At 40.2% G+C, this 17,369-nt stretch overlaps 1 protein-coding gene across 3 annotated transcripts in view; it reads left to right on the forward strand.

Moving 5' to 3' along the window:
* Positions 1-17,369, forward strand: part of Fmn2 (formin 2) — a 308,323-nt gene that overhangs the window by 278,524 nt on the left and 12,430 nt on the right. For all 3 annotated transcript variants that reach the window (XM_052737699.1, XM_052737700.1, XM_052737701.1), the window contains one exon: positions 2,325-2,474. In XM_052737699.1, the coding sequence (XP_052593659.1) occupies positions 2,325-2,474 (150 nt within the window). The remainder of the gene's footprint in view (positions 1-2,324; positions 2,475-17,369) is intronic.

Here is a 17,369-nt window from a genome sequence, read left to right on the forward strand (position 1 = left end):
ACAGTATTGCCTTCTCTTCCTGGAAGACAAACACTGGTGTTCCTAAGCATCTTGTTGCTCAGGGACAGCCATGTTATAAGTTTAAAGGCAGAACAGCTTCACCACACATTGGTTAACCTGTAGTCACAGGTGGCTATGAACTTTTGTTTGTTTTTGTTTGTGGTGTGTTGTTTGTGGTGCTGGTGATGAAACCTAGGGCTTTGAGCATGCTAGGAAGGTTCTCTATCGTGGAGCTATTTTCTTACTGAGCCATCAAGCCACCAACTGCTGGTGTGTGTGTGTGTGTGTGTGTGTGTGTGTGTGTGTGTGTGTGTGTGTGTGTGTGATAGAGATAGAGAGAGAGAGAGAGAGAGAGAGAGAGAGAGAGAGAGAGAGAGAGAGAGAGACTGTCTGTGTATGTGTGCTTATGTTTCTGTGTGTCATGTCTGTGTATGTGTGTCTGTGTTTCTATGTATCATGTCTGTGTATGTGTGGGTCTATGTTTCTGCGTGTCTGTATTACAGCACATTGGGGCCAGAGATCAATGTGGAATGTTTTTGTTGTTGTTGTTTTTCTTCAGTTGGTCTCTACCCTATTTTTTGAGCCAGAGTCCCTTACAGGACTGGGACTCATCAAAACAGCTAGGATTTCTGTCAGGAGAGCCTCAAGGATTCTTCTGTCTCTATCTCCTTTTTGCTGGCATTACAAGTGTGAGCCACAACCATGGTGTTTTTACACAGAGGCCAGGTTCTCAGGCTAACACAGTGAGCACTTTACCAACTGAGCTGTGTTCTTAGTCTGTCAGCTACCAACTGTTAAACCAACAATGGTCAGTCTCTGGGGAGACTGCCAGAGCCTGGCAGTCCTGACTCTATTTCAAGTTGTGATGGCTGGGTATTAGGAAAAGTTTTCAAGTAATAATAATGTAGACTCAGATAAGCTTGTTTTTTTAAATTTTTTTAATTTTTCGAGACAGGGTTTCTATGTGTAGCTTTGCGCCTTTCCTGGAACTCACTTGGTAGCCCAGGCTGGCCTTGAACTCACAGAGATCTACCTGACTCTGCTTCCCTGAGTGCTAGGATTAAAGGCATGCGCCACCACCACCCGGCCAAGCTTTATTGACTACAATACCATACCACCACTCTGAAGATCTGAATTTCATTTTTGTGTTTGCTATTCAGTCATAACTGGAGAACCCTCTGAGCAAACTCATCCTAAAGAACTCATCTTTCAAATGTTCACATTATTTTATAGCAAAAATTTAAAACCTGCTACATGATATTTGAATATATTATTTGTGTATATTCATATTTAAATGCCTATATTTATTTGTTCACTTTTTTTAATTATTTGGGAAAATCAAGTTGCCTTACAAGTTTTATTTCAGTGTAAATCAAGCTTGATGTCTATAAGCAGAAACAGTACTGGCCATTGGCCAACGTGAAAACAAAGATACAGTTCATTTGCACACCACTCCTTGTGTTTCACCTCTGACCCTCTGTGACACCCTGTGACCTGCGGCTCAGCTTTCCTCAGTGTGAATGACATAATAAACTATTGGCCAGGCTCCTGTTTAAGGAACTGTTTTCATGGCCCAGAGGGGCTTTTGTCAAGTCTTAAACCTATTATTTCCTAGCTGTGTGTTCTTTGTTGAATGACCCATGTGACACTTGAGCCTTTATGTAGCCATGATACAATAAGTCTCTTGGGTCACATCAGATGAAAACTAGGCCTGATCCACCCACTGTCGCTGTGTCCACTGTGTGCTAGCTGCCACCTTGTCGTCTAGATAGCATACTTTGTGTCTCCTAGGTCTTCTCCTCCCACCCCTGCAACTACCAGCACAAGAATGTGAATAACATACACGTGGAATTATACAGACATAGAATAGGTATTAAGTTAGTGAGAAGCAAATGGTATGTTATTTGTTTAGAGCTTAAGAAGCAAGCTTAGGGTCACTTCTTCTCAGTACATCCCCCATGTTGACCACAGTTCATCCCTGAAATATGTCAGATGCATTGTGACTCATGGGGAATGGAATCTACCCAGTGGTAGTTTTCAGTATTGAGATAATTTTTGTTCACTACCCTTATCTTCAACTGAAACTCTATTATGAACCCACAAAGAACTAATGTTGGCACCTGAAGAGTTAGATATACCATGTTGGAAATATCCCATATTAGAAATATCCCATATTAGAAGGTACTGCTGGTGCATGGAGATTTAGAATCATTCTGGTAATAACAATTGTGCATGAATGAAATCAGCATTTGGATGGAGAAGGAATATCCCATATTGGAAAGTAATCATAGCTTTTATGTTCATGTGTGCGTACGCTTTGACAGCTTTTTGGAGACCACAGCCTACTACTTCATGAAACCAAAAATTGGAGAGAAGGAGGTGTCCCCAAATGTTTTCTTCAGTGTCTGGCATGAATTCAGCTCTGACTTTAAAGACTCTTGGAAGAAGGAGAACAAACTGATTCTGCAAGAGAGGTAGGTGTCTTTGTGTTCACAATGGCATTTAAAACTGGTATTTTATTAAGTGTGACTCCACTGGGGGTTGCCAATTTTTATAGCATGAATGAAAACTTTGATGGCCCTCACCCTGGGATATCAAGTTGAAGAGGTGCTGATAGTTGGCAGAACTTGGAGTTTGACTAAGAGGAGTGTGGACTAGAATGTAATGCCGCAGAGAATAGCCGAGGGTAGGGGCAGTGACATTGTCTATTAAAATAACTTCTATTGTGAAGAAACCAAAGAAAGAAAAGCCATATGAAGGATTGAATAACCCTATAGGGATAAACCTCCTCCCCTCTAAAGACGGCTAGCAAATGATGCAAAGGTCAGAGGAATGAGCTTTTGCTCAATTCATGGTATAGTGTCAGTTTCATCAATTCATCTCAAAATTTTACCCAGATGTCTCCCCAAACCATAGATGATCATGCTTTTTGAAAAGACCCTCAAGATTCTTGTGGAATGACAGCACATTTTCTAAAATAAATCTGTTCGAGAATGAAGAGAGATTTTCTCCTCTTGAGGATGTGAAATAACATCTCAGGGATTATGAAATTGCACAAAGGCATATTGAACATTAACTCATGAAGAAAGCTAGCCCTCCCCAGGGCAGCCTCCCCAAATAGCTGGGTCTAGTGGGAAAATGAAAGAGAAACATAATCCATCCAGAAAGCAAATCTTAACACAGATCCAATTAGCACACTTCCTCACATCCCTGTCCTAACAATGGCTTTGCTTTAGTTCCTTAGAGAGCTTATGTCCTGAGGGATTTGGTTCATCTCTGCTGTAATATCCCATCATTTCCTACTTATTATCTCCAGGCTGGTCTGCGTGCACATACACCATGATGTGCACCTAGTTTTCATTTATGGGTAGGTTTCCCCATCTCCCTAAGTAAACAGTTAATTGCTAGCATATATATATGAGAGAGAGAGAGAGAGATATCATGGATACACACACATATACACATATATATCATTTTAGAGGTTCTTTGGCTGTTTCTCTATCACTGAATATAAATGGTATCATATTGTGTCTCTAATAAGATGTTTTGGTGTATTAATAAGGGGATGACATCATTCTAAAAAGAGAGTTTATAAATGCAAGGTATTGCTATGACACAATTACCTTTTTGGTTAGGTAAAATGTGTCTGTTCTGCGTGTGAGTATCTACTTTTGTTTAAAATGTTACTATACACTATGCTTCTGGATGAATGTTGTCTGATATGATAGAATATTGCTTTTATATGGACCACTAGCCCACTGGCTTTGTTAAAAGTCAATAAAAGTTTTCTTTTCCATTTACTTGATATATATATATATATATATATATATATATATATATATATATATATATACACACACACACATTTATTAATAAGAAATCTTCCTTTTTAAAAAATTCAGACATGAACAACATAAAACATGAAAAATAAGAAGTCAGGAACATGTTAACAAATTCTACCAAGTCCCCTCTTCCCCAATATCTCACCAGAGCATGCTTATAATATGTAAGACCATAGGAAAACTTTTACATTAGTCACTCAGCCACATTAATAAGACCTTGTAAAGTTAGAACAAAAGCCCAAATAATTAAGCACATATATACGTCTTGGTCCCTGATTAATAGGCTGTGTGTTAGATCCTAGAAGAAAAGGGTAGCCCACCCCAGAGAAACTTTACTCCTCACCTCTCTTTACTGTGATTTGAAATCAGTATTCATCCACGATTTTCAGCTGTATAACTCTGTGGAGTTATATTTTGTTATTCATTCAATACTCCTTGAACCTCACTAGGCACTGAAGTTTTAAGCCCTCTGTGGGCAGTCTCGTCTTCCTTGATTGTACAGTCTTGCATTGAGCAGTGTAACATACAGCAGAGAATGAGGAGGGGCTAAGGTCTAGCCAGAAGACTTTAAACACAGAGCTTAGAGCCCATGCAAGATTTTTTTAAAGATGGTTTAAAGCACTAAAATCATTTTAGACAACAAAATCTTTCTCCAGAAAACTGGCGCCCAAGCTCCATGAAGTGTGGTATACCATAATTTCATTTTTAATCAGTTAGACATTTTAATTCAATAAATCAATTGAGACATTAGTATGAGTTATGTTTAAAATATTGTCTAATTTAATTTACCAGTTTATTTCACTGTGAGGCAGGTAGTCTTTGACAAACGAAGAGAAGGGCTAGCTGCCCCTCTAATTGCACGAGCCTGTGACAATCAGTATGTGGCAATCAGTATGCATTCAGCCCAGCTGAAGTCTGTGATTAGAAATGATTTGGATATTTGTTCTTACAAAATCATAGATTATATTGGCGATTTCTCTTGCCATGCTAAAATTCTTTCCAAAATTTGTATTTAAGTGCTCTGTATGTTCAGATTCAGATTTAGGTATGATGTTAGCAGAGATAAGTCTGGGACGGAAGACACCACTTTCATGGCAATTGAAAATAAATATCAATGGAGATAGATAAGTGAAATCCCCATTGCCCACCTTTTTGTGAGACAGGATCTCATGTAGCACAGTCTGGCCTCAAACTCACTAAGTAGCCAACAGCGACCTTAAAACCCTGACCCTTTTGCCTCCACCTTGCTGGAATTATAGGTATGTGCCACCATAGTTGCTGAGGTAGAGACTGAACTGAGGGCTTTGTCCATGCTAGTCTCCTTTACCAGCCCATCAACATCCCAGCTGCTGAAATCCCCTCTCTGCTCCAGTTCTGTGCTGTTGTGTGGTACTGGTAATGACACTGACTGATCATTTGTCCTTTCCATCCATGCACCAACTTTAGAGAAATGACCAATAAAGCTCTTTTCTTCCTATTGCCAACTCTCTAGTACTGGAGGTTTGGCAAGACAGTTGACAAACCAGATTGCCAAAATGGTAACAAGAAGCTAAGTATGTGTGGGGAGTCTCCATTCTTGGCTGGTCCTAATTTACATACCTTTAAGTGTAATGGGGAGGGCAGTTTGTTCTGTGATTGTTTATGTTCTTCCATGCGTCAGGAAGCATCCTGGCTATACAGATCTTGACCCCTAATTAGAAAAGTAGACAGTAAACGAAAGCATGTATCTAAGCTTTGGGTTTAGGAAATAAAGAGGAATCAGAAGTTGAAGATCATTAGAAAGAACAGCCAGGATACCTTTCGGCGGGGGGGGGGGGGACGACACGGACGGACAAGGTTACGGAGTTTAAGATTCTGGCCATGTGTGGAGACACAACAGAGCATGGGGTAGAAATGGTTTTGTGTTTTCCAAGAAAGACAAGTAATAAAAGGAAACCGGTGAAGTGTGCCAGGGCTTCACAGTCCAGGTCATGGCAGATTCATCATGAGTGATTAAACTGTTATTATCCATCAGGTAGAAAATCAGCAATTTGGCAGGAGGGGAATCAGATAGGATGTGTGTGATGAGTTCTTTGACTAATATGGGCAGTACATTGGAGAGTGGCTGTAAGAAGTAAGTTAGGAAATCACTATGGCTTAGGCGAAAGATGTGGTACTCTAGATTATTTGAGGTCATGGAAGCTGCAGGAATTGAGTGTGAAGGTAGGTATGTTGTTTGGAGGAAGGTCTACACAGGTTTGGTGCTCCCGGTGTGGGGGAGTATGATTCTAAGTGTCTTCTCAGGCATTACCAAGCTAATGTCAGTCAAGTTATGAAAGATTCAGGAAAAGAGTCAGCCTACCCTTTCTTCTCCTAAACCGCCTTTTTACACTCTGGATGTTAGCACATTCTCTTTGTAAAGCTTAGTTCTCCTAGAAGGAGGTACACGTTCCAGGAGGATACCTAAATAGGAAAGAACTTTGTATTGGCTTCTTTGTCTTGCCATCCTTTGGGGAAACTTTTCTCAAATGCTTCTTGAGTTCTATCCTCAGACCATAAAAATAAAAAAGAATAAAGAAAAACAAAACAGAACATGTGAGCTGAAGATATAAGTTCCTGGTAGTGTGTTTGCCCGGCATGCACAAGACCCTAGAGGGAGAGAGAGGGCACGGGGGATGGGGGGAAGTGAAGGGACAGAAGTAGGGAGGGTCGAAGGGAAAGTGTCCCATTCAAAGGTTGAAGCAGCTCTCAAGAGTTGTAATTGAAGACATAAATAGAAAATTAGCACCCAAAACCAAGAAAACAGCCTGTCCAGAGGTGTGTCTGCTTCAGTATATAAATAATGCTATCTAACCTTTGAGTGAGATTGTGGGAGCTTATGAGGTATCTGAGCCATTCTCAGTTTCCCATCAGCATTTCTTAAAAGTATTTTTGTTGATTTAGCCAAGTTTATAGTAGAAATATCTTAGATCAAAATATACTTCCTGGAAAATATGAGTCAAAAATTATCCCCCCAAAATAGTATCTTTCAACTTATATGGGCTGAAAACTGCTCCTATAAAAGCAAGATTTTTTTTAAGGGGGTAATTCTCACTTCCTTTAAGATAAATAACTTCAAATAACATCACAGTTTTATTTTGTCACAGGAAGATGAGCAGATCTATCAGGTTTGTGTAATGGAAAATTAGCAAATAGTTTGGTTTGTGAGTACTTTTGCTGGAGCCTGAATTTTTAAGATAACTAAAATCTTTGGAATCAAAGTGCTCTCCACAGGCCTTCCTGCCATGGCCTTGCTTGCTGCTGACTCTGACTCTTTTGGGTGGAAGAATTCCAAGGCAGGAGCCACTCCTCCATCTGCCTCAGGGATTTCCTCTCAAACTCCACCGCTTTCCCACTGTTGAAAGTAATATGTTTGAGAAGTCGAAGATGATTCTTCTGCACTTAAAAAATGGGGCTTTAGAATCAATAGTGTCTAATCAGAAGCTAGGTTTGAGAGATATAGAAGTATGAGGTTGCCTTGGCCATGTCATTGATATTAGTCTCTGTATGAAACCAATGACAGGGCAGGGCCAAGACATTTTTTTGTTGTTGTTGTTCTTTGTTTGTTTGGGGAGGGGCAGAGGCAGACAAGAATAGAGAAAGACCTTTTATATTGCACTTATGAGCAAGCAGACACTCCATGGAAGTTAACCTTGCTGATGTGGAAGAACTAGCTATAAAATTACAGTGCAGTCTTGGTTATTGACATTTGCAGTCAAGTCAAATGTCCATCAACTGAACTACAGCCCTCAGGACAAATTAGTGTCACATAGATGGCTTGTGCTTTTTTGCTTTATGGAAAAGCTGTTGGTTACAGTTTGTTCCTACTTGAAAGTGAACTTCAAACTTTAAATCATCATTGTTTAAGTTTTTTATATACAGAATATTTTTTTACTCTATTCAGATATAGTTGACAAATTATGACACACTTACAATGTCTAGTTATCTGTATACATCCAGACATTTTTATCATAATATAGCCAATTGGCAAATCCATTCCCTCACAGGGTTACATTGATTTTTTTTCCTTTTGTAACAATAGTACTTGAGTTGTGTAGCTTTAATTTTACATTTTAAGAGTAACAATGCAAAGCCAAATAAGTGAATATAGAGTTGTGCCTAATAGAATCCCTAAGTTGATACAAAAGCATTTTTGCACTGTAGCCTCTCCCGTTTATGTTGAGATTAACATGTAGACTCACCAGAGGCCCATTTATATTCTGTTGCTTCTATTTTGACTTATTTGTGCCTCTACTTCCTGGATGAGGTCTGTAATAACACACCCAGAATCCGTGATCCCTCAAAACCTTTCAAAGTTTGGAAAGTTTATCTAATCCCCCTCATCTGTCATTGTATCTTGGTGATGTTAAACATCCTCTAAATAATCTATCAGTTCTGTCTCCATCCTTTCCACTTTGCCCTGGCCATGTTCCACCTCCAATTGATTACCCCAGCCACCCCTTTCCTTTAGGACTCAAAGTTCAGCCGGCACCGAGTATCACACACCCTGTCTCCATAAAAGCCAACGTGTCTCCACAGTTCATTGATCTCCCTCTAAAGAAAGACGGCTCTGTCTCCTTGCTGAGACCTTCCCTGAATGATTTAACATTCAATGGGAAGCCATCTGAAGTACTGTTAGGAAAGCATGCCTACAGAGTGAGGCACATCTCAAGAGGGGTCACCTCTACATTTGCACAAGGGCACAGACCTCTCCTGGTATGTGTCATCACTTGGGTAGAGATGGCTCCTGGTTCTACATGGCAAAGGGAAGCTTAGAAATCAAGGTGTGCTGGTGCCTGAGTAAGGTCGGGTAGTAGATCCATTCTATCCCTAGAGTATTTATTTCTTGGTTTTTATAATTAAATACTATTTTTTGCTAACAGGTATTTTCTTTAATTTTTATGTACATGGGCATTTTCCTTGCATGTTATGTCTATGCAACCCTCGTGAGCCTTGTAATCTAGGATAGAAGAGGATGTCAGATTCCCTGGAATTGGAATTACAGATGGTTATGAGCCACTATTTGGGTGCTGGAAACTGAGCCTCTGTCCTCTGGAAAAGCACCCAGTACTCTTAAAGGCTGAGCTACTGCTCCAGCTTCTGGTAGCAGGTAGTCTTAATGAACATAGAACTCTAGCTGTGTTGGTTGTGAGCCTACAGCTGTTTGTCCATAGATGGAAAGGACACAGTACCCTGAGGTCATGTCCATCTTTTCTTGGGCTTTACAATGTCCTTCTTCCCCTGGAATGGATCCAGGAGAGGATTAGAGTGTGCCCTGGAGGAAAAGCCAGCAGCCCACATTAAATTCACCTGCTGGCTCCTGATAGCACATGGATCCCTTGAGTTTCATTAACCCCCAAATGACCTTTGTCTCCAACAAATTATGAATCGGGAGGGAGCAAAACTACTGAGCTGCAGAAAGTGTACCTATTTAAAATCATCTAAATAACACTGTGGTAGCACAAGAGTATTGCAGCGTTCAGTAAGGAGACATGATACGTATAGTTGCTTTTAAGAAGGAAGAAAATATGCACAGTTATATTAATGAGTTATCATTTTACTCTAAGCAATTTAGTTCTATTAATATTATTTTAATCAATTTTACAATATTGGTATCTGAGATGGGCTGCATTGACTACCATGTTGAAAATTAAAATCCAAAATTCAGTAACATAAACATTCATTTTCTATCAGATAAATAATGAATATTCATAGGGAATAGGATTCATTTTCTTCATTTAAAATAGTCAGAACTTAGAGGTTATATATGGGAATGCCTATTCCTCAGAATTTGAAATTTTCAAAAAAAATGTGTTGGAAATGAGTCTCTAAACATCATTAGGTGAGGAAAAAGGAAAGAGCCCCTGATTCAGTAGGTCAACGCTCTACAGTGAGCTACACCCCTGGTTCTCAGGGTATGAGATAGTGTCTCACAGGGTGACCCAGGCTGACTTTTGCAGTCCTCTGGCTTCTGCACCTCAAGTATTATGATTAGAGACATGCACACCATGTCTGTCTTTCTGCCTTTAATCCTCAGATTGTTGGAATTATCATCATGTATCTAGACATTCCGTATCTTGCAGAAGTAAAACACATCAGAGTGTATTCATAATAGGTCTTAATTTTATTAGATAGGATCATTTTTAAAATTAACTTCTAGGGTTCAAATTCTAGGGCCTAGGGTGAACATTTTTGGAAAGTTTGTTTAAATTACATTTGGCCACTTTTAAGTTTTCCAAGTGTGGGGGAGGTAAATAAGATCAGACATGAGGAGGGTCTATTTCCTCAGTTAAGGGATTTTCGATGCTCACAGATAACACAGAGGATTTCATTTTAAAAGTCAGACTTCATGTGGCTATTAATGTATCCTTAAGTTTTAATATTGATGTGCCCATAATTCTGTTCTGAGTTCACCCATGCATTGGTTTCCTACAGCCCCTCATTCTTCCAGAACTTTCATTCTTGCAAAAACTAAATGTAGTATGTCCTAGAAACATGGGATTATGTTGTAGAAGACTTGGATTTAACATATGCCTCTAGTAATATATTTACAACCCTTGACATATTGGCTTACCATTCTGAGCCTCAGTTTTCCCATTAATAAAGTAGAGGTACTGATATTATCTAGTTTCTGGAGGGAGTTAAATGAATTACTGAATATAAAACACTTAACACAATCTCTCTCTTACCAAAACTTCTCACATAGCATTATCATCAGCAAATTCATGTTCTAAAGGCAAGACGTTCTTTTAGAAAGGCAACATTGGAATTCAAAGAACAGCTCTATTCTACCTTCTATTATTTCTTTTTTAATATATATTTTTATTTTATAATTAACTCAATTTCACATATCAGCCATGGATTCCCCTGTCCTCCCTCCTCCCACTCCTCACCCCCCCAGCCCACCCCCCATTCTTACCTCCTCCAAGGCAAGGTCTCCCCTGGGGAGTCAGCCCAGGCTGGTAGACTCAACCAAAGCAGATCCAGTCCCCTCCTCCCTACACCAAGGCTGAGCAAATTGTCCCAGCATAGGCCCCAGGCTCCAAAAAGCCAACCCATGCACCAAGGACAGGTCCCGGCTCCACTGCCTGGGGGCCTCCCAAACAGTTCAAACTAATCGACTGTCCCACTTCTCCAGAGGGCCTGGTCCAGTTCCATGGGGACTCCTCAGCCTTTGGTTCACGATTCATGCATTTCCACTAGTTTGGCTATTTGTCCCTGTGCTTTTTCCAATCATGGTCTCAATATCTCTCGTTCATACAATCCCTCCTCTCTCTCACCAATTGGGCTCGGCCGTGGATCTCTGCATCTGCTTCCATCAGACACTGGATGAGAGTTCTCTCATGACAGCCAGAATGTCCTTCTATTATTTCTAAAATATGTATTTCCAAGTAATAAATTTGCATGCTGCAAATTATAAAATGGTGAAACTGGGAAATTAGTTAAGCTTAATTGGCAATATTTCCTAACTTGTAGAACTGGAATAGTGATCTCAAATTTATATGGTATTGAAGCAATTCATAATATTAGCTGCAAAATTCCCAACACAGTGACTGGTCATTGCAGGTGCTAAGTGTTTTGAATAGTACTGTAGGTCTTCAGAAATTATGACTATTGGTACGGGCTTGATGTGTTAGCCTTTAATCCCAGTGCCAGGAAAGTAGAGGCAGATTTCTGTGTTTGCGGCCAGCCTGGTATATACAGTAAGCCTCAGGCCAGTCAAGGCTACGTGGTGGGACCTTGTCTCAAAAAAAAAGTCTGGCTATTGTTGTATATGAACATAGTGTATGAACAGGACAGTGAAAAAGAACTGGACCGAGTGAAGTAGAATTTGGAAAAGCAGAAGAGTGAGGGTGAAACATAAATATTAGAAGGAGATTAAGGAAATGCAATAAATTAAGATAGACAGTAGTGCTTAAAATAGAAGGTCGAGAACACAGGGAAGCTACACATCACTTCTCTGCCAGGAAACCCATACTGTCTTTTTATAAGCAGCAATATCCACATGTAACTGGCACAAGGAAGGCAGCGGTATGTTTCCGTGGTACCCAGTTATACAGAATGAATTGGGTGAGCCTTCTTTAGTGTGAATCCACAGTAATTATGCAAGTTTGTTCTTTTCATTTTTTCTTTATCAGCCCATTTTACTCTAGCTAATTATGATTGTTAATATGGGTTTCAGTCTAGCATATTACAGATCCCCATTTAGTGCAGAGCCATATTGTAGGCCTTTAAAGAAGAAAGATTGAGCCCCTAGCTCTCTGCACATTGCAGTCCTCTCATTTCAAAATTAAGCCAGAGCATGAACAAAACTTGAAACATGGAATTTGGAGTTTGACATAGAAGTGAAGCGGGGTCTGTGTAGAGTAGAAAGTAAGTCAGGCGCTCGAGGCTAGATAACATGGATGGCGAGTTAGATAGAACGGTGAAGAGGGAATTGTTGGTTTTGCAAAGATGGATGAATGCATGGATGGATGGGTACTGGAAATCACACAATGCTTTTAAGAAGAACGCAAACCTGTCTGAGAAGGCAGCATCACTGTGCATAAAGCTTTGCCTGCTGCCCACTTGTAGTTTTCTACCTGATCTCTCAGCAGTACATATAAACTTTCCCCAGTCCACTCTGCCACTGAATGCAGTCCGGTAGACTGCTCCACATTCAGATGAGAAGGACGAGAGCCAAGCACTATACACAATGTCTCAACTGAGAAGCAGGAATATAACCATCAGAAAGCTGGTGGGTCATCACAGGATGGAAATAAGCTGGCTTCCATAAAGTGTGTAGCCTCTGTTCATGAACAGGTGTTAGAAGCAAGTCGTTTTGCATTCTGATTTTACAAAGCTGAGAATTAAGTTCTCGTATCCAGATACTTGATTCCTAGAGAGCATTTCCATTCTCTACCTGGTTATTTAATGACTTACCTAATAAGGGAGTTCATAAACTTTTGGGGGGGGGGTTTGAATTATTATTTTGTTTTGTTTTGTTTTAGCTTTTATTCTTCTCTCATACATTACATTCCAACCACAGTTTCCCCTCCCTCCACTCCTCCCATACCCTCCCCCTACCTTCCTTCTCCCCAGATCCACATCCACTTCTCCTCCTCTTCCTTTGTGCACCCCCCCCCAGGGATTTTCCACTGAACATGGCCTAACAAGATACGATAATACTGCACACAAGTCCTACAAACTTTTAAGGATAATGACAGGTACAGTTTCATTCATCATCTTGTAGTCTGGAGCCACGATCTATTATCTGCAATTTGAAGACACACAAAATCTATGAAACAAAAAAAAAATATTCATTCATAGAGTTGCAGCAAACTTATCTGTCAACAAAACTCAACTTTTTTGAGGGTGTTTTTAACCTCTGCACATCCAGCTTACCATAAATGCTCATAAACTTACCATAGAAATATTGTGTTTTACTATTTCATGCTCTCTGACCCTTTTGGTAGTGTGGTAGTGTGCCATACACCTGTCTGAAATGGAGAAATGTCTCCATTCTGTAACGTATCTGGCCACAAAGTTTTGGGGTAAAGGATTTAAGGATGAATGTGTATCAGGCTGAGTGAACTAAGCAGGTACTGGTCCTCCATTCTATCTAGTAGCACGGGGATATATCAGTCTCTTGATGAAGCTACTGGTGTGTAAAGTTAACTGTGGAGACCCATTCAGATTTTCTACTGCTCTGAGGTGACCTCCTCACTTCTGTAATTATTGCAGTTTCCTTGCTGCGTCGCATCCACTCAGCTTCCTGTCCAGTCTGAGCTTCATCTCTGAATATCATCAGCTCTGCCTTTGCTCTCTGTGTCCATCTTTCTTCATCAATTACACATCTCCTCTGCTCTCCACTCCTCGGCATCAGTAGGCCAAATCCTTCACATTTCTTGCTCTGGAAGAAATTCTCTATGATGTGATGATATATTGTGTCCTCCCCCCCCCCAATATATTGTGTACCCTAATAAAACTTATATGGGGTTAGAGAACATAACAGCCACTAGATTAGACATAGAGGCCAGACAGTGGTGGCACACACCCTTAATCCTAGCATACCAGAGGCAGAGATCCATTTGGATCTCTGAGTTCAAGGCCACACTGCAAACAGCCAGGCATGGTGGCACACACCTTTAATCCTAGGACTTGAGATCTCTTGTCTTGCTTGGGAAAGACACATGCCTTTAATCCTAGGAAATGATGGCAGGAAGAAGAAAGGTATATAAGGCGTGAGGACCAGGAACTAGAGGCTTTTTATGCTTTTGAGCTTTTAGGCCTTTAGCAGCAGTTCAGCTAAGATCCGTTCAGGTGAGGACTCAGAAGCTTTCAGTCTGAGGATTCATAGAAACAGGATCAGATGAGGAGTTGTGAAGGTGAGCTTTGCTGTGGCTTGTTCTGCTTCTCTGATCTTTCAGAATTCACCCCAATATCTGGCTCCTGGTTTGTTTTTTTTTATTAATAAGACCATTTAAAATTTGTCTATACTAAGAGGCACTGTTTTCAAGTCAGCAAGGCAACCATAGGTTCATTTCCTAAGGAGCACACACATAGCTTGGAAGGCATGGGAGAAATGAGGTGTGGTGAATGCTTTTATTCAAATTTTCATTGCCATGTATAATCATTACCCACAGAGTAATGCTGCTAATGTCTCTCCTGAACTCAGTATCTCCATCCTTCCCTCTCAATTTAGAATTTGCCAATACGCTTTGCCTAGGTCATTCATCATATGATTAGAGTTGCAAATGAAAACAGCACATCTCTACCCTGATGGAGCTTCCAATATACTTACAGAGAAGTCATTATTGGGTCAAGGAAAGGCAGAGCTGGAGGATTTTATTAATTTTTTTTTTGTAAGATAGCAAGATGGTGTCTGAGAAGTGGTGCATAAGTAGGGACTTGAAGGTAATTAGAGAATAAACTAGTTGAAATCTGGAAGAGGAAAGTCCCAGACAGTGGGAATAGCAGCAAGTGGAGATGCTGAGGGAAAGCATATTAAGTGAGAAGTTCAGAGTGGCTGGAACAGAGCAATCAAGGAAGAGAGATCAGGGAGAAGGAATGCTGGGATCAGAAATAGAGTCTGGTAGAACAAGTTCGGGCAAGGTTTGAGAAGAGTGGGCATTCAATAAGAGCCCTGGGTGACTGTGCTCTGCTAGCTAGAGGGAGAAGAAGGCTAACAATTGATCTTTGCCCTCAGCATCTACAGAGGCAGACTCTGAGAGTGCTTGGGGATAAAGATGATGGAAGCAGAAGAAGTGGAGACCGTAACTGGAGGCCACAGTTTCGAGGAACTTGTTCATTCAGAGGGTCGTAGTGAAAAGAGGAGCTGGGTAGAGGGAAGTAGATTAAGGTTTTGTTTCCTGAGGTTTTGTGATTTTCAGATGGTGGGATAAAAGATGTATTTGTAGCCAGATAGGAATATTCCAGTAAAGGAGAAATTGAGACACTAATTCTCCTGTAGTGAGTGTGCTTCCTTCGTCTGCCCCTGCCTTGTGTCTCCCACATCTTAGACTTAATTAAGCCGTTCTTCCTCTTGTGCAATTCCAAGCCATTATGATATAAATAGCTTTGTTGTGCTCTTTTATGAGTTTTACTGGGAGGAAATTGGATAAACTCACTATAATCTAATTCCTATGTCTAATAGCCCTTGCATTCCTTCACATTCCCCACCAAGTCCTTCAGCGAGTAAGATACAAATGGTTTGTACACATCATGCTTGCTAGACAAGTGTCGAAATGAGCATCACAGCATAAATCCCAAGGGAGTTTAACTTTCTATCTCACTAGCTGTGGTCAAAGCTTTTCTGAACCACCTTAAAAACAAAAACGTGAGATTAACAAAACTGTCTTTGAGTAGCATACATGAAGGCTTGAGTTCGGTTCTTGTCCTGCACTCTCATGCACACACAGACAGACAGACAGACAGACAGACAGATGCACGTGTGCACACACACATCATCACAAATAGAAATATTGAAAGGAAGTTTTCATGAAGAATATCAAATATGTTGGATGACCAACTGGTGTGCTCTTCCCCGGAGAAGACTGTTTTTTTCCATTCTCTTGGTCTCCTGTAGTTCTTGGCCTAGGGTTAAGTATATGTACATACAAGTGACCCTGCATGGACTTAACAAGTTTTCACTTATTTATGTATTCATGTTACATAAGTGTGTGTGTGTGTGTGTGTGTGTGTGTGTGTGTGTGTGTGTGTATAACAACAATGAAAAAAGAGGCAATGAATATGAAAGAGAAAATATGTGAGTATATGGGGGGTTTGGAGGAACAAAAAGAAGGGGAAACATAATAATATTATAATCTTTTAAAATGAAAAAGGTATCAGATGTAGTAAACAGCATTATTTTCCTGTAATAAAAGATCAAGTTTGGTGTCAAATATAATTTTTTACTATTTTGGTACCATCATGTGTAACAGGATCTGTTTTATTTACTATCATATGCTTCTGGTGCCAGTAACTATTGTTTTTAGATTTTTAAAGAAACCTAAATTTTTTTCAATGTGCATAGAACGACATATGGCCTTTCTTACATCCCTAAAGAAAAGACATATGGACCAGGCTGTCATGGAGATGCAAGTGCCATGTGAGCTAAAGGATATGTGAGAGCAGACCAATTTTTATATCTCCTCTATCAGAGATTAAAATATGAAGATGGGAAATGTGATGAGAACTTTAAATATCTTGGTATGCATGTGGACACATATTTTGTAATTTTTAGACTCAGTTAAGCTTATCACAAAACGGGATGAAGCTAGGTGTGGTAACCCCTAATTCCTGATACTTAGGAGGCCAATATCACAAGTTTGAGTCCAAACAACTTAGTAAGAACATGTCTCAAAATTCAATTTGAAAACAAGAAAAAAAAATGGCTGAGGACACTAGAGAGCTTGCTCGATAGTTAAGAGCACTGGATGTTCTTCTAGATGACCTGGGTTCAATTTCCAGCATCCACATAGTAGCTCACAACCATCTGTAACTCTCATCCCAAAGGATCCTGCACCCTTTTCTGGCTGGGTCCACAGACATAGGTTCAGGCAATCACTCATACACATAACATAGAATGGTGTTAGAAGTAATTTTTTTAATGACTGAGGATACAGCTCAGAGGATGCCCATGCCTAGCATGCATGAGACACGTTTCAATTCTTTGTGCTGCAATTAAAAAGGAAGTTAGATATATATTATGGCTGAGTAGCTTGGTGTTCTTGTGAGATTCCTAACAGTGGAAGTGGGGAGGAGGCTGACTCTCTCGCCTGCTCATGAGACCCTTTTCCTCCTATGGGGTTGCCTTGTCCAGCCTTCATGTGATAATAAGTGCTTGGTCTTATTGTTCCTTGTTATGTAGAGTTTGGTTGATGTTCTGGGAAGCACGCTTTTTTTTGAGAAGAGTTGGAGAGGGTGTGGATCTGGAAGGGGAGGTGGTGGGGAGAGACTAGAGAGAGGGGAGGGATAGGAAACTGTGGTCACTATGTAATGTATGAGAGAAGAATAAAAAGAAAAAAA

This window comes from Peromyscus californicus, unplaced genomic scaffold, assembly GCF_007827085.1.
Source record: "Peromyscus californicus insignis strain IS unplaced genomic scaffold, ASM782708v3 Scaffold_14__1_contigs__length_90479793_seg_2, whole genome shotgun sequence".
NCBI classification, from domain to species: Eukaryota; Metazoa; Chordata; class Mammalia; order Rodentia; family Cricetidae; genus Peromyscus; species Peromyscus californicus.